Below are 21965 nucleotides of genomic sequence, written 5' to 3' on the forward strand. Positions count from 1 at the left end.
GAGTTGGAACAGACTGAGTACACCATGCCTAATAGGACCTTCTCTCCACAATGACTGAAGAAAACAGTCACTTTACTTACTGTCTAGTAAAGAACATTAAAAAAATATTATAAAACAGAAAGCAGCTTTGCTGTTTTGCATTTTGTTTAGTACCAACCTTCACTTTGCTGACAGCCATTACGGCTATTCCATAGCACTGACCTGGTCATGTTCCAAGCACCTCCTACTTTCAGGTCACCTGCAGACCTGAGCAGCTTAAAGCCACTTAATTCTGGCATGGGATAAGGTTTGAATTTTATTGGTTTTTTTTTTTTTTTTTTTTTTGCTTGGTCAAACTGTGAAGATAGCTAGCAATCAGCAAACAAAATCAGCAGGAAATTATTATATAGTTGACAAGAAAATGGTCTAGATTTTAACTGAATTTTAAGCAGGAGAAAAGTTAGGGAGATGAGAAACAACTGCACTGTGCACCATGACTGCTGCCCCAGGCTTCTGTCGATTCTTTTCAAGAATGCCCATCACAGACCATTCAGTACTGATGTCTTTGCAGCATTTACAGCTATGTCACACACACAACCCTAGAGGGCACCAGCAGTTAAAAACATGGCAAGGCCAGTATTATAGAAACAGTTTAATACGTGCACATTTATAAGAATTTTTTGCTTTCCCAAGATTTACCAGCTCTGAATTCTAGTAATAAAATATTTATTACCTGTGATTCCACAGCAAACACTTGACCTTGTTTAAGTAAATCTTCTTTCCCTAGATTTTCAAAGCAAATAGCATTTAGTTGAGAAACAGTTACACAAATCCCAACAACTATGTTTTTCCTTCCTAATTTTGTTCTTTTTAATGGGACTGTGCTATGTTGCAGGTTGGTGTTTAAGTATCTGGTATTAAAACACCCCCTCTTAAATTAAGTAAGGCAGGAAGCCTGGACAAACACCTATAAAGGGAAAGACACCCCTGCCACCCCAGGCTGGGTGCTGTTCTGCAAGAGAGCCATGAAGGCTGCCTTGAATTACCTGTGAAAAGAATACAGCAGGGAAAAGTATTCCTTTGCACTCCAGATAAACCTTCCGGGCAACTAAACAGCTCTTGTTGTGGTTCACAATAGATTCGGTGATATTTTAAGCTAAACAAGTGCAGGACAGGCCTGTAACCAAGTTGGGTGTGAAAGACTCCAGCTTCTGGAATTTGAATCGTTTTTAACAGAAGTGTAAATTGAGGAACTGTGCTTAAAAGTTGTCTTCAAGTTTCCCTGTGCTGAAGCACTCATGATTGCCTGCCTCGTCCAGCAGAAGGATCACAGACAGGCAAGAACACGTAGTGTTTAAGGTATGAAGAACAGAAAGACTCTCTTGTAGCAGAGATCTCACTCGGTTTGTTTTTCACATCATTAGAAGACATCCCAGATTTCACAAAAACAGTCACACGTGGGTTTTATCAATGTGTTTAGCACCCAGCAATCTGCATTGTGAGGTAGGAAGTGTGGACAGACATGTTTGTCTATAGCAAGGACAAAGAAGAGAAGAAAAAGCTGTTCTCCAACACTGCACGAGAAGCTGTAGGAGTTAAATCCAACACTTACTGTTACTGAAGTTACTTCCAGATCCCACTAAGTCAACCTACAAGCAAACAACAGAAAATACAAAAAATAAAAGCTGAAAGTTCGCACTGAGTTATCACATCTAAGCTACAGATAAAAAGGCAGAAAACTTTAAGTGAGATAAAGCTCAAGACTTTCAATAATTAAAAAGATTAAGTATTGACATAGTAAATACCCATTGTTGTATGGCATTTCAAATCAGTTAACATACTTCATAATATTTGAGCTTAGCTTTCAGAGCTTCAATAGTCCTTAAGCTTTCTTCCTGCTGTTTTTCCTTTGTACTCAGGATTTTCTTCAACTCATCTTTCTGAAAGAGAATAGAAAGTGCCAAATAGCCAAAGCCACGAGGACAGCCAGATTCATAAGATAAGCAGCTTTTAAAAGTGGTTTAAAGAGAAGTTCAACTAAAAATCAGTACTGAGAGAATACCTAAATTCTTTAGCTTTAAGCTAAAATTCTGCTACAAAACTACGTCTCTACAAGAACAATCTCATAGTAGTCAAGGAAATAGGTATTAAAATCATGTGCAAGTTTCACCAATGCAAATAAATGAAAGTCACTAATTCAACAGATGCTTACAATACCAAGACTGCTTTTTAAGGTGAAATAACTATTACAACATTTATTTGTAGCAATACAAATACCATACAGCTCTATGAACTGAATACATATCAGAAGATACTTCGTTTAACCTTTATATAGCTTTCCTCCATAGCTTAAATACCATCTCCTAAATTCAATAGTCATTTCTCCTATTTCATAGCTCTATTACACTTCAAAGTGATATAATCATACCTCATTTTCAAGATCATCTGCAAACATTTGTTCCTGCAAAAATAACAAAAAATCCCCCCCACAAATCATTTTTCAGTACTGTTTTTAAGGGGCTTATACACTGTACATTAATTGATGAGTCTACCCAGCTTCTCATCCTGCATGCTCCCAATACAGTGCCCACCTCGCATTTGCCTTTAACCTCTAGCAAGAGAAAAACAAATAAGGATGTTGACAGAACACTGTCTCTTGACACTTGTACTAAGAGAAAGGAATGCCTTTCTGTTCTATGTCACTGAAGCAGAAAAATACAGCTTCTCAGTAAAAAGAGAATGAATAGAACATGAATATGAGGAGGCAGAATGGTTTCCTTGGGATTTTTTGGAGGGGCAGAGGAGGAGAGTTGGGTATTGTTTGTTTTGAAGGGGAGGAGCAGTTTGGGTTTGTTTTTGTAAGAAACAGAACTTGTATTTCAGATAATGAACCAAAACTGAAAATCTTTTTTCCCCTCCACTTTTTTCCTAACTGAAGAGTTTGTGGGTTTTTTTTTCCGTGTTTCCACTTTAAGTAACTGCTGGAAAATAAGCAATGGCTCTGGTAAGTACCAGTGCACAATAGCTACATTTAAATGGCAAGTTAAGCTTACTTTCTGAATTACAATAGACAAGAATGCCTCGTGGCTCCTATTCCATTAGGAAATATAGCTATAAATGCTATTGCTCAACTTTATGAGGAGCAGTAGACAAAGGTGCAGCATCTCCTTGCATTTTAAATGACTACAGACTGGAGGTCTTTGCAGCACAAGAAAATAATAGCAGCACCTACAGAAGTAATCTGCAGTAACTCCATGAAGACTAGTGGTTTTACCTCAGTTAACTGCAGCTGAAGCCCACTGATTCTATCCAGTAACATCCTTTGCTCCTCTTGCACTTCTCTCATTCGATCCTTCAAATCTTGATTTTCTAACTCCAATTCCTAAAAAAAAAAAAAAAGCAGAATAAATCCACCACACCCACACAGGGAAAACTAATGAGTTTGTACCAACAATTTTAGCAGTCATTAATGACATCAAACCTTGCTTAAAAAGCCCCAATGATTTTGTTGCCTTACTTTAGCACTGTCTCATTCTGAAGTTTACACAAGCACAACTTTCAAGGTCTCCAAGCTTTTTGTCTCTAGATAATTCCTTCTCGTGTACATACAGGCTTTGAAAATAGAAGCAGAATAAGAATACATTCAATGCTGAAAGCTCTCAAGTGCTTGCCTATTAACACGTAACAATAATTAGTATTAGAACAGTTCCTGAAACCCAGTGTATGAATTGAAAAGGCCTCACTGGCATGAAGCACAGCAACTTGAATGGACTGCTGTTCCAGAAACCACAAGAATCAGCCTAGCAATGCACAGAATTGCAATGCATGGAAATGATAGGTCTTCAGATCTCCAGTCAGCCCAGTGCTTACATCCAAACAAAACCTGTTTAACCACCAATAGATAATCACCTTCTTAATAGTGGAAACTGCTTTAGCTCAAAACAAAAGTGCTGCATTTAGAGATTCTTATCCTTTGTAATAAAAAGGATTGCAAAATGAAAACGTCAGTATCTCAGTGGGTTGCTCCCCATAGCTTAAAGTGTTATATACCTTTTCATAAACTGTAATGACATAATAGGAAGATGAGAAAGTTACTGCCAGTTAATAGAGCAATTATGATGCAAGTTAGTTTTAGAAAGACAAGCATACATTTCTGAGAATGTTAGAGCATCTTCCTGCTTTGTGAGCCCATGATCTTACTGCAGGTGGAAGTAGCAGGCACCAAAAGTTAAGAGATGGGAAAGGGCAAGTCTCATCTCATGTCTTAAAAGTATTAAGCAAAAAATCTTGCAAAAGTTTACAGCTTATCTGCATAATTGTCACTTTACATACTCAGGCAATTAAGTTTTAAGTAAACAGCAATACATGTATGGTGTTCCTAAATGGAACTGCCAGTGCTTAGAAGCACACCTTGTCTTTAATGCCTGATTCATTACAGGTATGGGAATACATAAGTCAGAAACCCTTCTCATTCACCTGAGCATTATGTTCCTTCTGATACAGCTTCACATTCACCTCTTCCTGTGCATGCAGCCGATTCCACTTCTGTGACATATTGTTCATCTGTTACAGCAATTAAAGCATTAATTGACATTCCTGGTGCATTCTGACAACATTTACCCAGGTTCTATTTCAACGTCCAAGGAGGGGTGGGGAGGAAGCAATACTACTGAGCAAATGTGCACATCAAGTATTTTTTAAACAAATGCACACACCACATAATTAGAGTTGAAAACAAGTTGATTTCATTCCCCTGATCACATCCCTTTGTAAAAATATTAGTGTCCCAAGCTACTTCAGGAATCAACAGGCTTTTGAAGATGTTGTCCCAGCAAGACAAAAACCTGCTCCTTGTTCAGCAATAGCTCACTTCCAGCTCCAAACAGCAAGAAATGTACTGAAAATTAACACAGACCCCAAGCGAGGCCCAAAAATCCAAAAACCATTCTGGGCTTCACCCCACAGGGCAGAAAAATAAGAGGATAAGTGTTACAGAAGAGGAAAACTTCACTAACACTACGTATTCTCCCACACCTCATAAGGCAGCCTTAGGAGATACCACAGTAAGCCTCACCTTCTGTTCAGGCTGCCCTCTCTTCATGGTATCTCTTGCTAGAAAAGCAACACAAAATAAGAATTTAAAGAAAAATTCATTTCATTCAGATTCACACAAAGCATACTCTGCAGATCTACTTCACTTTCTTAGGAAGACATTTCAAGAAATAGTTCCCCCCTCCCCAAATGCGGTTAAAAAAATGAAGTATTTCACAAGTACAAGATATTCTATAATAATGCTCCAGAACAGCTATAATCAGTACTGCAAGACCAGTTCAGTAATACTAATACCCTGCACCTCATCACATCACAGCCTGCATTAGCTTTAAAGGCTTTACTACAGACAAAGAAACAAAACCCAAAACCCCTCTCCTCTCTACCCCCCATGCAGGCTGTTTATCAGCTCTTTGTTTAAAGGACTGCAGCTGGCCCCCAAAGACTACATTCAAAGACACAGCACTGAGAGGATATGCAACCCAAATGAAAGAGTAACAGCAAGCAGCAGCAGCCACCTTCATACCTTTGCTGGAATCCTCAACGGCAGCTTTTATTAAAGCCAAAATGTCAATATTGTCACCAATTCTGGCATAGTAAGCACAGTCATGACCAAGGCCATCAACCAAACTAACATCCGCACCATTCCTGAGCAAAACTTCTACCGCGTCCTTGCAGCCATATTCACAGCCTAACATTAGGGCAGTCCTGAGGATGGGGAGAAAGATTGCATTCAGAAACTCTGGGATCTTATGCTTTCAGAGGAGTGCTCAAAGAAATAACCTTACACTTATGTCTAATGGTGGAAAGTTGAGTGAAGGAATCTTTCACTTATCAAGAGAGGAAACTAAACATTAAAAAGTCATTTAGTAGATGACAAGTATTTGTAAAAAGCAAAACACAAATAGCAGGATTTCCATAAAACCCAGCACAAACCAACTGCTTTCAGAGCACCACCCAATTACTCTGAAAACTCCTGTGATTTTTGGCTTACTCTGTTTACATACAAACATCAATAGACACAACAAACACAAGAGGAAGTTTAGACAGAGTTCCAACAAGTGCTTGAGAATCCTGGCAATGCCTCCCAAACAAACATTTGCCAGCTTCAGAACATGCAATGCAAGCACCCATGCCTTGCCTCCCACCAGACCCAAGTCCATTACCAGCAGGAAAGCGTCCTCCAAGACATAGCCAGCAAAAGCAGCAGTTAGTTACATGCTCCCCGCTACCCCTCCTCCATTAAAACAGAAAGAAACATCTCAGGGCTTTCCAGTCCCTCAGACGCCCCAGTGGGTCTCAAGTACTTCTTGAGAAAGTACTGCTTTCATCGTGATATGCTTTACACATCAGTCTCAAAGATGATAAGCTGCAGCAGTGGACAGACGAACTGTTAAAACAACCAACTGCCATTCCTCTGCTGGGTATCACATGCAATCCTTTCCACTTAAGTCTTTCTAAATGTATTTTAAAATGCAAGAATAAGCAACAAGAAAAGTCAAGTTTGTTAGCATTATTGAATTGGCACATAATTTCTGGATTAAGTCCCAGGTCAGAGGGTTGGTTTTTTTTTTTTCCCCCCCTCTCAATTTAACATTTGTTCTGCAGCCTGAAAGCCAACAGAGAACGTTCTACCCTTGAATGGTCACAGCAGGCATTCTCAGAACACCCTGCATGCATTACCTGTTTTGTTTGTCCCTGGCATTGACGTCTGCTCCTCTGTCTATAAGAAGCTGGCAAACTGTGGGGCGACACATCTGAGTGGCCAGCACCAGTGGTGTCCTCCCATCCTGAAGAGGGAAAAAAGGAATGAAAAAAAGGGAAAGGATGTAGAGAAAGCACACAAGAATACAGCAGGGCATGTGTGGGAGAGAGGTATTAGCAACAACTTACTCCATCCTTTGCATTCACTGAAGCGCCATGGTCACACAGGAGTTGTATGCTAGAGGAACAGTCTGACATAGCTTGCAAGAGAAGAATGAAGAGCAGGTTATACTGCTGACGTATTCATGAAACCCCAAATACTTCTTGGGGTGCATCACTGCTCTGTAACACTGCTTAATGGTACTTGCTCTAGACAGTACTAGTCAATTCACAAAAGAGGATGTAGATCTAAAAATTTCTGCTAAGTCTTCTAAGAAGTCTGCTGCTAAGGCTGAGTGTCATTACAACATAAAGCAGATCAGTTTAAAAGAATGAGGCATATCTGAGAACCATGACATAATTAAATCTAGATTTCATACTACTGTTAGGAGAAAAAGCAAAATCTTTTACCTGCATCATGAAGGGCTGTTCTTCCTTGAAGATCCACATTCTCTGTTGGACAATTGTACTGTCAAAATAAATAACTTCGATTATTAGCTACCATTCAGATGGCATTTAGAACACTTGAAAGGTTTTGAGCTTTTAACTAAAGCAACACAGAATCAATGAAGATAAAACATACCTCTGAAGTTTCCAGGCACACGACATACAGAAAAAGAGCAGCTATAGGTACATGCATTTCAGTGCTTTGAACACACACTGTTGAAAAGTTCTAGAATAAAATTAAGGCTGTACAAAGCAATCACACAATCCATCAGAGTTTTCACGAACTTTCAAATGTTTGTTCACCACAGCCAAGAACCTCTCTGCTATTCGTCGTTGCTTCTTTGCTACCAGTATCACTAGTAGCTCTGCCACTCTACACAAAAGGTGCCAGTTATGTCTGCATGCAGACATGTGTCAAGTAAACTGAAGACATTAAAAGCTCATTAAGATTTCAAATTAAAATAAATGAAGAAAATCTTCACACCCCAAAACAATCCCCATGCAATACTTTCATTATTTCATTAAGGAAAGACTGCTGGACATAACTGCCCATCTTTCAAAGCAAATGTTTCTCTTGTGCACACCTTTCAGCATCACTGTTCCTAAAAGCAAACCGATTCAGAAAAGGAGCACTAATCTTTAAAAGACACTCGAGTTCACTTTATTTAGAAGGTAGAAACTTTGAACTTTTGTGAAGAAGCAGAAGGATGCTGTTTATTTTCACCTCCATACATCCAGCCACTCCTGTTATTTCATACGAAAAGATTTTCTCCATGACTATCAGGTTTGTTTCTCAAACCAGAAAAAGTAGGTTATCTTAAAATTCAGACTGGTATAAGTAATGGCAGCTCCCCCTACCAAAAGGGTAAAAGCCATCAGGAAGGACAAATTCTATTTTTCAGTACCTGCAACAACTTCTGCAGACATAAGGCATGTCCATACTTTGCAGCGAGGTGCAGTGCGTTTCTTCCTAGAAAACACCAGTAGCAGTTCAGGATCTATTATGAACATGCAGTTAGAAGCACCATACACAAATCCAACATGCTTATGCTGTTTCTCAGAAAGTTTATTATTTATCACATAACATCAATTCACAAGAAATTCACTTGCTCTTCACTGATTAGGACAGTTTATTTCATCTGAACTAAAACCTTTGTCTTCTGCATATGTAATTCCACGTGCTTCATTACTGGTCATCATGGCTTAGGTATATGGAAATACAAAGTTGTATTTGTGCCATTAAACTGCTGGGCTTGTTTCAGTCCAAGCAACAGTTCAGATCAACACCCATATCATTTTATTTGATGGTCTGGGGGGTTTTTTAGGGCAATTCTGACAGTACTAAAACTAAGTCATTCTCTTAGAAATACTTCACCACTTGCTAAACAGTGGGGCTTTTACATTACTTTATTTAATTTCAGAGAAAGTGCAACCAACAATCCATAATGAAATTTGCAGTGTTTTGAGATGAATTAGTCCATGAGTTTCTTTTAAAAAAATCTGTTATGTGAGCCAAGGTCAAGTTCTGCTGCATGTCAGGAGCACTCATGGACTTGTATGGCAGTACATGACCAATTTTCTCTTGGTTCAGCCAACCACATGCAGCACTACAGGAAGGAGGGAGACCTACCCTGTGACTTCATTAAATCCCACTCCAAAGCAAAAACCAAGCTGAGAAGTTCAGCAAGTTGCACGTGAGCATTTGAGGAAGCATACCTGCAGCATCAGTGGCTGTGATATCAACTCCATGAATAAGGATGGTGTTCAAGCAGTCCAGATTTCCCTTTGATGCCACAACATGGAATCTAAATAGAAAAGCCATGCTTAAGTGCAACTGTTTTATTTGCAAAATAGTAATATTAACCAAGAAAGTCAAAGCAAATAACCAGATGTTGATGCAGACTAAATTGCATGCTACAAGTCCATCCTTGCTGCTAGAAATTTATCATTCCCATGATCAACCCTTATGATTTCTGTTCACAGTGGTTTCCTCCTCTTCTCCACTCTCCACTTCTTCCACTGCAGTGCAGAAGCTACACAGCCTTCTTTGTTCAATTCCTCATTAAGATGAATTTCATACTTTGTAAGACTAGTTCAGATGAGGGAAGAAACTAACATAGCACACTGTAAATATATACTGCTCTTTTGTAAATGTGTGTATGCAAAGCAGCAGTAAGACTTGGGCACGGAGCAAATTCCCCTGGCTCCCCCATCACCAGAGCACTGGAAGTTACTTACGCAGACCTCCCTTCCACATCCAGCTTAGTGGGACTGACTCCTTTTTTGGCAAGGATTGATGAAACCTTTTCCACATCGCCCCTTTCAGCTGCTTTCATTAACCTGTCATCATACTTGTTCCAGTCTGTATTCAGCTGTACAAAAGAGAGCATTAGAGAAGTGAGCTTGTGGTACAGTACTGATCATAAAGCTGATCCAGCTCATTACTGGGGGGAGGGATAAAAAAAGATATTTTTGTTTACAAATGACAGTCATACCTGTTAAATTGTTTGGCTATATATGTACAATACCATAGCATTTCAACGAGGCTGTCAGCATCGAACACACTGCTCAGGACAGCTTGGTTAACTCATTCTCATCCTTAAAGGAGAATTTTGGGGTATAAAACCACTCATGCTGCTGAGATCCATCTGGAAGGTCTAAAACTAAACTTACACACTAGCTCCTTATAAATTTAAGGAAAACTCAACATTTTCAGACAGTTTCATCACCTGCAGATCTAACTCTGCCTCCCCCCGAGCAGAGGCCAGCCAGCCGTGGGACTCACAGCACAGTCACAGAAGCACAGAATGACCTGGGTTGGAAGGGAACTCAAAGATCACGTCTGGAGAACGTTTCTCCTAATGCCCCATTATTACATTTTAACTTTCCCCCCATCCCCTGACCCCATTCATCCCAAAAGCTGCCTCTTGGCCTTACAGGGACATCAGTTCTCCTCTCCCAAGGCAGCTACAGAAAAACCTGGGGGGATTTCTTGTTCATCTTCACTGTCAAACATTTAAATTGTGATTGTTCTAAATAAAGCAGTCAACTGTCCCATTTCTCTGTTAAATATCTGTCCATGCCCCAAAGCTTACAAGCTAAAACACAGCAGGAACAGATAAGCCAGGAATGGCAAGCAACAGAGCCCAAGACACTGCAGCTACCCACTTCTAATCCCAGTGTCCATCTTCAGCATAAGCTTCTCAGTATTCACAAAATATCATTTCATAAGGAAGATAAAATACAGGTGCTACAATTCTTCCCCCTTCTATCAGCCCTTTGATAGTCAAGGTAGAGCAGAGAACAACACAAGGACATGTGTTTTGCGGGACATTTCAACACAACAATTACAAAACACGTAATCAACAGCAGACCTCAGTTTTTGTGAATTCAGCAGTCAGCAACTTGAAAAATATGAACTAAGTTTAGCCCTTTCCAAACTAAGTTCACATTTATCAAAACCAGCTGAGCTCCACAGATTGACTGACAGCCCTGCTGCTTCCATGACAAAACGAATGATGAAAGAACACCAGAAACGAAGGCAGGGACCTGGCGTTACACCACCAGCTACTCACACTGCTCTTCCTCCAAGCACTGTTCCAGACTCCCCACGTGCCTTGCCAGGGAGGGAACCCCCAGCACAGCACATTATATGGGCACAGAGATGCACTGATTCAACCCACTGCATTTGGTCATCCTTAAAAATAGACCTCAGCTAGCTCTGAGATGTCCCAAGGGCTCTCCAGTTTTAACACCAAACAGATGTGCCAATGATACGCAAGAGGATGGAGCTTTTTCTGGCTGCTCAGGATTGCTCACAGATCTGCAGTTCAGCTGAGCAGGAGACGAGCACCTATGAGATGTGCAAGAAGCAAATGCAAGGTTTACAGCTTCAAACTGCCTGCAAATACCAAAGCTACGCAGGGTACAAAGAAAGCACAGGTCGGTCATAAATAGAGCACTGCACAGACACCGACAGCCGTCACCCCCCCCTTATTCCTTGTTTACCTCCAGTTTAGAACTGTGGGTGACACCCTGCCCAGAGCACGAGGCCTGCCCTGCCCGCTGCCAGCACGGCCTGCTGAGCTGTTTTATGATTTCCAAAACGCTCTGTACAAAGTGAAGGGCAGCACTGCCCCAGGTCCCCCACCGCAGCCTGTCAGAGCCCCGCTCAGCCACACGGGCCGCAGGGGCAGCGAGCACAGGCCCACCTCACAGCCAGGCAGGCTCTGCTGGCTGGAAGAAATGCAGGAAGTTCGGCAATGAACACCTATTGCCACCACTGCACAGCTGCACAACGAGTCACGTGGCGGCGTTACTGCCATTATCTTTATTTCCCATTCCCACAACATGGCTGTGGTAATCATGGAGGCTCAGCAGCGACTTGCTGGAAGTGACATGCAGTAATAGAAACAGACAGCTCTCAAGTCGCACCCACAGGTGTTTCAACAAAGTGCAGCACCATTGTCAATCAATTAAAACATTAATTAATTACAAGCCAAGCCGGCCTGGCATAACCAAGGCCCCCAGAGGGCACAGCACAGGTCACAGTGAGAGCTGCAGGCTGCCAATGGGGAGAGCAGGATTCCCCAGCGCCTGACAGAGGCTCTCTGCTACCAGCTCCTTTTTCTGCAAGTGATGCTAAATACCCCAGAACTGCACATCAAGCTCTGCCCCCCCCCAAATTCTTTGAAGTACAACACATTTCACATCCTTCAAGTGATATTGTATGGATGCAAACGTGCATCCATGTTCAGACTTTGAGTTTCAGACCTGGAGTTTATACCCACCAGCACAAACTCAATCACATATACAGACAACCCATTACCATACGCTCCTTCCCATTTCAGCCTTCAGATAAAAATAGTATTTTGTTATCATTGTGTTAATAGAAGTACAACTTTTCTTTGGTTATCACATCTATAATTAAGTTACATCAGTCTCCTATGATGCACTAACTCAACTATTACCAGCTGAGCATTTCACATTCACCAAAACCCCCACAGGAAGAGTTCCTAAAGATGAACGTAACTCATATTAATTAATAAGAATTAATAAGGAGTTCCAGAATTCAAGCTTTTGTGTTTCTGCAGCTGTAAGGTGCTGCCATTGATAGGAAATTTAGGATACCTACTGTGTCTTTAGCTGCACAAGAAAACCAACAAGTCATTCTAGAAGGCACAGCTTCTTGCTGCCAGAAGTGCCCGGCGTGCCTTGCATCAAGCCACGAGCAGCTGCAGCTCACCGAGCACCAAGCAGAACGGGTTCGAAGGGGCTCTCACATGCAGATCCTCTCCCCCACCCCAAGCTCATTTTGCTCCATCCTTCGCTTAGCTGGGATCCCCAGGCACGTTTGCTGCATCTTCAGGATCCTCCTCAGCCTTCATCCCTCCAGGCTGAGTGCAGCTCCGTGCCGCAATGCTGCGAAGCCCACGGCAACTGCCCAGGGATTGCTTGTGTAAATACCGCCCAGCCTGCAGCGTCTTGTCAACAGCACGCAGACAGTCAGCAGCCCAGATCTATTTTCTGATAGCGGAGCGATGGAGAGCAATAGCTATTAATACATTCCCTGCATGCTCGTGCTGTGAGTAATGTCTTTGGGGTTTAATGTTCACCGAGCAGACAAGCACGCACCGAGCTGCACTGCCACGTCCTGTTCCACAGACACAAACACTGGCTTTAAAATAACAAACACATTAGTCAAATTAACTGTCGGCTGACATTAATGAAGGTCATGCTTCTCACCACTAATAACACAGAAGGACTGAAATACCAGCAGGAGTCATTTTTTCCCATTCCACCGCAGCGCAGAGCCAAAAGCAGCGCCGCCATCAGACATGAGACAACTCTGACTGCAGAGCAGATGGAATGCCTGATCCTATTTTGACAGAAATTTAACCCATTTTAAATTAGAAAACACACATGCCTCCGCTTCAAGAAGATATCCCCTTCTACAGTGATGGAAGCCATTCCGAATAGAAGCAGGTTTCAGCTTACTGCTGCTGCCAGTCTGTCTCCCAACGCGTTAAATGAGAGGAGTCGTGGAGGCTGTCAAAACATTCAATAGACAGCATCATGATTAACAGCGGGGAAGCTGGAAGTCTCAAGCTTTGCATTTAAGCAGAGATCTCCTGAGTGCTGTATTTAGAGGGCTGGGTCAACATCACAGGCAGAGCACTGTTTAGTCTGCAGGGCAGACAAACGTGATGCAGAGCAAGAAAACCACAAATACAGCACATCCCCTGTAGGGCACTTGGAAATAACTGAAAATGGCTTTTCTCAGAAGAGCCACCTATCACAGGCTGATCACACCTATTCCTATTTGCACTATTCACCCTACCCATCATTTTGCAGCTACTCCACGCTGTGTGCTGGGAGCAGCACTTTGCCTCACAGCACTGCCATGTTCCAGAGGACATCCCAAGGCATCTCTGCAATTAGCATTCATGTGACAGAACCACTCCAAGAACACTCAGTGCTTATGGGAATGACCACATCACAAGTTATCTTCTGAGCAGAACTGAGTCTGTCTCCTAAAGCTAAAAGTGGCATTCTGGAAAAAAATAAATACATTTTACAAGTGACAGCAACAGCAAAAATACCTACACAGCTGGAACCAGTTTGGTGAGAACCCACACAGAGGACTGTGCTCCCCAGCTGAGCTCCCTCGTACAGATCTACCCAAATCCAACCAACCACAAGGTTTCTCTGTTCTGTGAGAGCCTGCCTGCCTGATGCTGCTCCCTGTGACTGTTGAGGCCATCCTGCAGCCTTCACGCCTTGCCCATAGGATCCAGGATTGCTGAACCATGCCCAACTTGGGGCAGCACAGCTGTCACGGCTCCAGAAAGTGCAGCCCAGCTTCACATTTGCACTGGTGGAGTTCCTCTCCCAGGCAGCTCCTTGTCAGAGAGCTCAAAGGGTGGGAAATAAAGCTCCAAGTGTGCAGTGCGTGGGTTGTGTTAGACTACAAGACATAGCCCATGCCACACAAGAACTGAACCAGCACAGATGACTTCTCCTAGCCTTCAGTCAACTATTTAAGCTTCCTAGGCTAGAGAGATTCTAATTATTTACCGAATAATTTTCAATTAACTTCCCTATTATCTAGTTCTTCATGGTGTGCAAACAAGCTTTTAGCATCCTCAACACCATCCAGGAACTGTACAGCTTCACTGCACACACCATGAACCACCACTACTGTTCTCCCTGAACCCCAAGTCCTTTATCTTAGAGATAACATCACAGATGAGAAGCAAAGCTGCTTTCCCCCATGAAGCTACAGCCCATCCTGCAGCTCCCCAGGCCGGCAGGCAGCACTGCTGCACCTGCAGTGCTCAGCACAGCAGCAAACCCTCACTGCTCCACATGGTGCACACTGAGAAGCTCAGCAGCAAGATTCGTAGGACTCTGTAAGGTTATGACCTTCAGAAACGAGCACATTCATTACTCTGTCATTACAATTAAGTATCTGAAGATGAGAAAGCAGTGAGAGCCCAGACAGCAGCACCAGAGGGATGTGCAGTCAGGCAGTCGGCACCCAGAGCAGCAGCTCGCTCCTCCGCTCCCAGACAGATGTCCTGCCCTTAACGAGGGGAGGGAAGGGCACACAGCTGCTGGCAAAGGAAACCCTGGGGTAATGTCACCAGCAGTAATTGTGATCAGCTAAGAAAATATTTGTATGCTGCTGACAACCAGCAACGCAATTAGCAAAGTTAGTATTTAAAATTTGTTGATTGATAGTGACCTAATCTAGGTGTTCCTGCTCCAGCAGGGGATTGGATTTGATGATCTTTCCAGGTCCCTTCCAATGCCCGGCATTCTGTGATTCTGAAACAGATTCTATTACAATTAATTAATCAATCTATTTTCACTCTTCTGAGTGAATTCAGCAGCCAGCAGCACACTCACAAGAGCTCCCATGCCAGCAAAAAGCTCACAGATTTCTGGTCACCAGCGTGAGCACGATGTCATACATCCCCACTTGAGAGAGCCAAAGCAAGACCTTCCCCAAAGCAGCTTTTTGGCAGAGAACCTCCCTTTCTATACCAGCACTTCAGTCAATCAAATGAAGATGCGACATAACAGCTGGTCAGTATGCTACCCACACACTCCAAAACACCACTCCTTACTACATTTTGAGCACAGGTACAGTTTTTGTTGGCCGGTGCAATAAAACAACTCTGAAGTCCAGAAGGATGCTCTTGAGAAGTTAGCAACAACAGATGCAACACTACTCTTCCTCCCATTTGTGCACAGCAGCATGTTACTGCCTTACAACAGAGCTGACCAACAGCACAAGTCGCCAGCTGCTGGAACAGAAGCACAGCTCAGGAAGCTCCTCTGGGGCTGGAAGGGCTCCCCCAGGTCTGCCCATGGAGCCGCACAGTGCAGCCAAACAGCTCGGTTCTGCGAAGCACACGCAGCCCTCGGCCGCCCTGCAGCTCACTTCAGGAATAACAGCTGGAATTCAAAGCGGTCCTTAAACCTCCCAGCCTGAAAGCTGCCATAAACCTATGAAAGTGAACACAGCTTCTCGTCACCACCGAGTGAGGCAGATAATCCTATTAATGAAAAAAAATAAACGAGGCACATCCTCCCTTAATGCCATTAGGGCTCGACTTAAGCACATAACACACACAGAGCAGGGAGCTCTGGCAGCACACAGCCCTCAGCGCTTCCTGCAAGCTGGCACCAGCACCTGGGTGCTCCTGGGTGCTCTCTAGTGAAAGACACAAAGATGACACTTATGTAGATAGTTATAAAACCAAAAGCACAGGTTTTTTTTTATGTCTGAGAAGGCCATTAGAAATAAGAACTCTTGTCACAGAGGGAAAAAGAATCACTGACTTTAGGGCTGTCTGTCACAAGGCAGTCACTTCCCCAGCACAGGCTTTCCTGCAGGGAAAGGAAGACACTGGCTGATAACAGCTACCCGAGATGTGTGCACATCACAGAGCACAGCCAACAGCTCCTGCACTTCCCTCTGCTCATTGCAGGGGTCAGAGTACAGCTGTGATTAAATCCAACAAGTGAACAGACACACCCTGCGATTTCATACAGCACTGAACGGCGGCTGCTTTTGAAGCAGTGATTTATTTGAACACTGCAGACTGTTTGCAGCTTCAGCAGCCCAAGCTATCCCCTCAGCTCTGTCAGAACCATTCACCAGGCTCTGCTCCCCTGCAGAATGGATTCCTACCACCTAATGCCATCCCCACCCCTCAGGCTTTGCCTGATCCATGCTGCCCAGAAGATGCCACAGATGCAGGGCTGGAGAGAGGGCTCACGTGGAAACCACTTTGTATTTTATAAGCTTGTCCTGCTTATCAGTGTCTGTACGTATTCACTTAAGTGTGTTTCAGAGTCCAGAGCTGAAGGAGCAAGACGTAGCATTTAGTCCACATAAAGGAAAAGCAGAGCCAGCCTGAACACAGGGATGGCCCAGCAGGTCCCCCCATGCAGCACATCATTACCACCTTGTTCACCCCAATGTCTCCACCTAGAGAAAACTCACTGAATGCTACCAAGTGGGTGAGGCTTAGTCTGAACACTGACCAAACCCAAGGGCAGACTTACAGCTGCTCCATTTGTGCACTGCTCTCAAAGTGCTCCTGTGAAGAATTTTTATTGTTTGCATGACTTGTTTAAGTAACGGCATCCCGGGATTAACACAAATAAGTCAACCAAAACATCAGAGGAAAACAAACAGTAACCATCTAAAAACATTTCTAATCCTATTCTGCAGTTGGCACAACCCATCGATACCCAAGTATTAGGCATCAAACAAACACATGAGCCTTCTAGCCAGATATACAACTTGTCCTCTCAGAGCCACAGTAAGGGCCCTGAGGCTGCATCAGATACCACTGTCACAGTGAGAGATGTGCATCTAACAGCACTGCCAGCTTCTCCACTTCTTCTACTTGCCGGGGTAAGGAAAAGCCCAGCAGCAGCACACAAACTGCAGTGGAAGTGCTGAACTCCGCACACAGCTCCAAAGGATGCTCAGGCTGCTAGAAAAAAAACAGCAAAATAAATGAATAAGATTTCAGTTTTATTTTTAAATACAACCTCCTTCACACCTCATTGCCAACGACACATAGCCTAAGTGCATGGTATTGATGAGCCACCCCCAGCCTCTCAGCCCCGAGGCACAGCCCGGCTGGGCACTAACAGAAGCGCCCTGACCTACCCGTGCACCTTGGAAAAAAGCCAGAGCTCTCACAGCTGCACTTCACAACAAAGGCTGTTAGCTACCTTTTACAGTAAGGCTGGGGCCTGCCTTTTGTGCCTGCACCAAACAGCACTGCGGCCTTTATAGCAAGGAGAGCATCACAGCTTCCACCACCAAACCGATGGAGCTGGGGAGCCCACGGCTCAGGGCCTGCAACACAGCCCTGCCATGGGAGGAAGAGGCATTTTCCTTCCAAATGGGAGAGACCAAAACCAGCCGCCATTAGAGCGTGCAGGAATCCCCCGGACTTCCCGTTTATAAAATGTTCTCTAATTGCTACATTCCAAAATAATAAAGCCTTGATAAATACTCCTTTCTAAAGTTGCCCGAAAATTACAGCGCACCTGCACAGGGCTGCAGCACAGAGCTTTGCTGAACCACAAATTGCTGCTCCTGCCTCTCCTTGAGTTCCTTCACAGGAACCACAAGCAGCACACAAACAAGCACATGATTCCATTTAAACAGATGCAAATGAAGCACAAATTTTTGTTCAAAGGAATGCACACACCAGCACAAGCTTTAATAACCCAAACATCCTCTAAGGAATAATCACATTCAGGCTAGGATTTGACTTTCAGATGTTACAGAGCCGATTCCTGGCAGTGGTGCCTGAGGACAGCACTGCGAAGCTGTGCTGGGATGCACACAGAAGGGCTGAGCTACTCCAGCCAACAGCAGCAGCACAGGGAAGGTTCTGCTGAGCAGGCACTGCCACCAGCACAGCCAGCAAGGGCTTTGTCTTTGCACAGGGCAGAGCTGTGACACCATCAAGGTCTTGTTTGCCCTCAGAGCAATGTGTGCCACAGCAGTAGGAGCCCTCTCCCATTAGGGAGCTGAACGCAGAAGTGGGGGCTGATCCCAAGCCCCTCTCACACAAAGGAAGCCATCCATCCATCCAGCAGAACTCGGCAGCATCCACAGGCAGGAAAGCACTAACACAGCCTCAGACAGCTGCCCCTAAATACAGAAGTCAGTCAGGTACTAATTTAATAACAGAGACCGTCACACCAGGATGTGAGCTCAAATGCCTACCTTTGCTTTTTCCACAATGGTTTCCACTAATTACATATGACAGTCAGGGTTTATTAATACAATTTAAATAACCTTAACATTATTCTTCTCAAAGGAGAAAAAGCTGACAGAAGCTTTCGCATGGCTTTCCACCTGCTCATTCTCATCACTTGAGGTGCTCCAGGAAGCACTGCCAGTAACTGAAACCCGTGCATTCCTCACATGGGCTGCCCCAGTGCCTCACCCTCTGACACCAAGAGCCTGGAGGAGCTGCAGCCCTGCCCAAACACACCAGGACTCCCACCGTGCACCATAAGCAGCCAGCCAATCTCATCAAGCAGCCTTGGCCCCCTCCACCCCCATACAGAGCTCATCACAAAGGACAGAAAGGCAGCAAGCCCCACACTGATCAGGTAATGGACAGCAAGCAGAACTCACCAGCAACAGCTGAGCAGCAAAGGTCTGAACAAGAAACAAACCTTTCCCCACGCATCTTCTCCAGGAAACCTCAAGAAAAGCCAATTAGCAGGCATATCTGATGAGCTCCTCCTGCATACACTGCAGCAGGAATTCCTAACTTTATTGGAAGAACACACTTCCTATGTACACCTAGATACAAACACACACCTACGTCAGCACTCGTTTTGGAATCTCAGAACTACTAGCAGTGCATACTGCTGCAGTCACCCAGTACAATATCGACTCCATTAATTGCAATTTATCTTGTTAGAGCTGGTGAGTGAGCCACTGTCTGTGCACTGCAGCCTTCATGGGCCACAGGATCTGCTACAAAGCACACAGCCCACAGCAGCACAAAGGACAAGCAGCATTTGTCTCACTATTCACAGCACTGATGTTACCTAGCAGGCTGCTCAGATTATTTCCTGAGCACCAGCTGGAGCTGGCAAAACCAGGTAATTCATTTTTCAGATGTAGCACCCTGAATAATGGTGGAACTAGTAATTACTTCCTGCATTTCGTGGCTTTCCTCCATGATGGGACAGGTAGTAAAGCTATTCCCAAAAGATCACTGTCAAAAAACATTAAGGCACACAACTGTTGCCTTAACTGAAAGAAAACGTTCAGAAGCATGATGAAGGGATTAAGTTTCTCTCCACCCCCCAGGAAATAGCACTGGGTGGGAACAGGAGAGAGGGATGAAGTTTCCGAAACAGACAGCTCTTTTTGCACCGCTTTCAAGCAAGACCCACAAAGCTCAGCCTGGCTGGATTCCCACCCACTTCCCTCCTGCCCCAGCAGCCACAAACAGAGTGGGCTTTATCCAAGCACCTCCCTTCAGCCTCACCATTAACACCAGCTGTATGGAGGAATACAGGAGGAATCCCCCTGCACAGAAAAGGATAAGTTTGAGAAGTTGGTGGAGTGACTGTGTAACCAAAGGATGGAATGAACAGATGAACTGAGCACACTGTGGGTACAAAATCCAGCTTATAAATGACTTCTGCTAAGGTAGATTTCCTTCAGGTATTCAAGAGTGATTTCAGTTCTTAGAAGTACTGAGACTGATCAAACCCACCTTGGAAGGAAGGCTTGTCGAGCCTGCTCCCACAGAACTGAAAAGCCTCCATACCTACCCAAAACCAAAGACAAATGCTGTATCACTTCAACTGTTTGTTGACATTTAATTACCATAGGCTTACTTTGAAATAACAAACAGTTCTAAGGTATAGCACGACTAATGAAGAGCACAAACCAGTGCCAGCCTACACGTTAGAGATTATCATAACAGACATCTGAATCACTCCTTTGCACAGCGATGTGCTCATACACAGAGCTGTCATTTCACCCAGGGAGTTGTCAGCAGTTTACAAGCCTGAATGCCTGCATAGCTTTCAAATGAACTATTATTCTCAAGTAATGCTTTCAAATTTAAGACAAATGAGCAATAGAGTTTTAAAGGAATCTAATATCTTAAAAGATGGCTGATAGAAGTCAGCATATCCCTATTAAGCCGCCCTTTTCCGCTACCCCAGGCGGGCAGCAGCGCGTTCAGCAAGGCAGCACGGGACGGCAGCGATGAGCTGAGGAGGGCAGCAGCCCGGGCTGACTCCTAGGAAACCATTCACCGAGCGACCACAATCAAAGAGCAATCAAACCGTGCCTCCGAATCAAGCTGCCTTCGCTCACAAGTACTGCTCTCATCAAATCCCACCTGCAGAGAAGAATGAAAAAGGACGCCAGTAAAGCTGCTTAAAGCCAGGTAACGCCAACCCGAGCCATAAGGAACCACCGACGGCCAACCGCCACAAGGGCTCCCTGCTCCCAGAGCGCTCAGCTGCCGCAGCCCAGCACCCCGAGGGCCGCTCAGCAGCCCGGCAGCGCACGGCTACCACCGAAGCCTTCGGGACGTTTCGTAAGCAAACCTCGCCGCCGCACACCGCGATGACCGCCGCGCTCCGGCTCCACCGCAGCACCGACAGCGGCCCGAGGGGCAGGGAAAGCTACGGAAGCGTCGGGTCTCCCGGGGACAGAAAGCAACACCGGAGCCGAGCGCAGAGGCTGCGTCCTCGTCTCTCCAGCTCCGCTCCACCCGGTGCAGCCCCAGCCGCGCCGGGCACCGCACGCAGCGCCGCAGGGCTCAGCCCACAGCCCGAGGTGCCCCGTGCCCGCTGCCGCCCGCCCGTCCCCGCACGGCAGCCCTCCCAGCCCGGCTCGCTCAGCCCCCCGCCCGCCCCAACACTCGCGCAGCACAGCGCTGCCCAGGCCCGGCCCCGCAGCCCACGGAAGGTGCCCAGGGCCAGCCCCGGCCGCCCCACGAGTTCCCTCAGGACCCCTTCTGACGCCACCCGGGCACGCACCGCGCTGCCCGCGATGATGGCTTCGTGCTTCCTTAGGCGGGACTTGAGGCTCTTCATGGCGCGGCCCCGGGCGGGCGCGCGCGGCACCGACCCCGCGACGCGCACCCGCCGCCGCCACGGCCGGGACAAACGCGCCCCCGCCCGCCGCGGCACCTTTAGCCCGTAGCCCCGCCCCACGAAAGGCGTCGCGGCCAATCGCCGCCCGACCGCGCGGGCGCTGAGACCAATCGCCACGCGGAGAGGGGGTGGGACTTCCTCATTTTAAAGTCCTCCTGAAGGGGAGTGGCGCGGTGAGGGACGGGAGTTCGCGGAACCGCCCGCCCGGCAGGGGGCGCGCTCTGTGCGGGGCAACGGCGCGTGGCCATCGGTGCCCGTTGGCGGCCGCTCCGGCAGCGCGGGGTACCGCAGGGCGGGCCGGTCCGTGAGGCTGCGAGTTCGGGCCCGGCTGTGCTCGGGAAGCGGGCACAGCCCCGAGGTCCGCCCGCCCCGTGCTGCCCGCCCGCCTGGGGAAGCGGGTGGGAGGACGCGGTGCTGCGCTGCTGCTGGCACGGACGGACTCG

The 21965-nt window shown here is 45.6% G+C and overlaps 1 protein-coding gene across 3 annotated transcripts in view; it reads right to left on the bottom strand.

Moving 5' to 3' along the window:
• The window catches only part of UACA (uveal autoantigen with coiled-coil domains and ankyrin repeats), a 70097-nt gene extending 48551 nt beyond the window's left edge, over positions 1 to 21546 (bottom strand). For 2 of the 3 annotated variants that reach the window (XM_090149203.1, XM_031587914.2), the window contains exons 1-15: positions 21406 to 21546; positions 9577 to 9710; positions 9055 to 9143; positions 8244 to 8308; positions 7303 to 7360; positions 6922 to 6992; positions 6712 to 6818; positions 5555 to 5736; positions 5054 to 5091; positions 4456 to 4542; positions 3254 to 3361; positions 2408 to 2440; positions 1821 to 1919; positions 1592 to 1628; positions 713 to 762 (exon numbers count right to left, since the gene is read on the bottom strand). In XM_090149203.1, the coding sequence (XP_090005329.1) occupies positions 713 to 762; positions 1592 to 1628; positions 1821 to 1919; positions 2408 to 2440; positions 3254 to 3361; positions 4456 to 4542; positions 5054 to 5091; positions 5555 to 5736; positions 6712 to 6818; positions 6922 to 6992; positions 7303 to 7360; positions 8244 to 8308; positions 9055 to 9143; positions 9577 to 9710; positions 21406 to 21462 (1215 nt within the window). In that variant the 5' untranslated portion in view covers positions 21463 to 21546. Of the gene's footprint in view, positions 1 to 712; positions 763 to 1591; positions 1629 to 1820; positions 1920 to 2407; positions 2441 to 3253; positions 3362 to 4455; positions 4543 to 5053; positions 5092 to 5554; positions 5737 to 6711; positions 6819 to 6921; positions 6993 to 7302; positions 7361 to 8243; positions 8309 to 9054; positions 9144 to 9576; positions 9711 to 12472; positions 12609 to 21405 lie in introns of those variants that run through there. The other variant, XM_090149204.1, reaches the window with a different exon arrangement.
• Positions 21547 to 21965: the final 419 nt, after the last annotated feature.

Source organism: Phasianus colchicus, chromosome 12 (assembly GCF_987193195.1).
Source record: "Phasianus colchicus chromosome 12, bPhaCol1.hap1.1, whole genome shotgun sequence".
In the NCBI taxonomy this organism is placed as follows: domain Eukaryota; kingdom Metazoa; phylum Chordata; class Aves; order Galliformes; family Phasianidae; genus Phasianus; species Phasianus colchicus.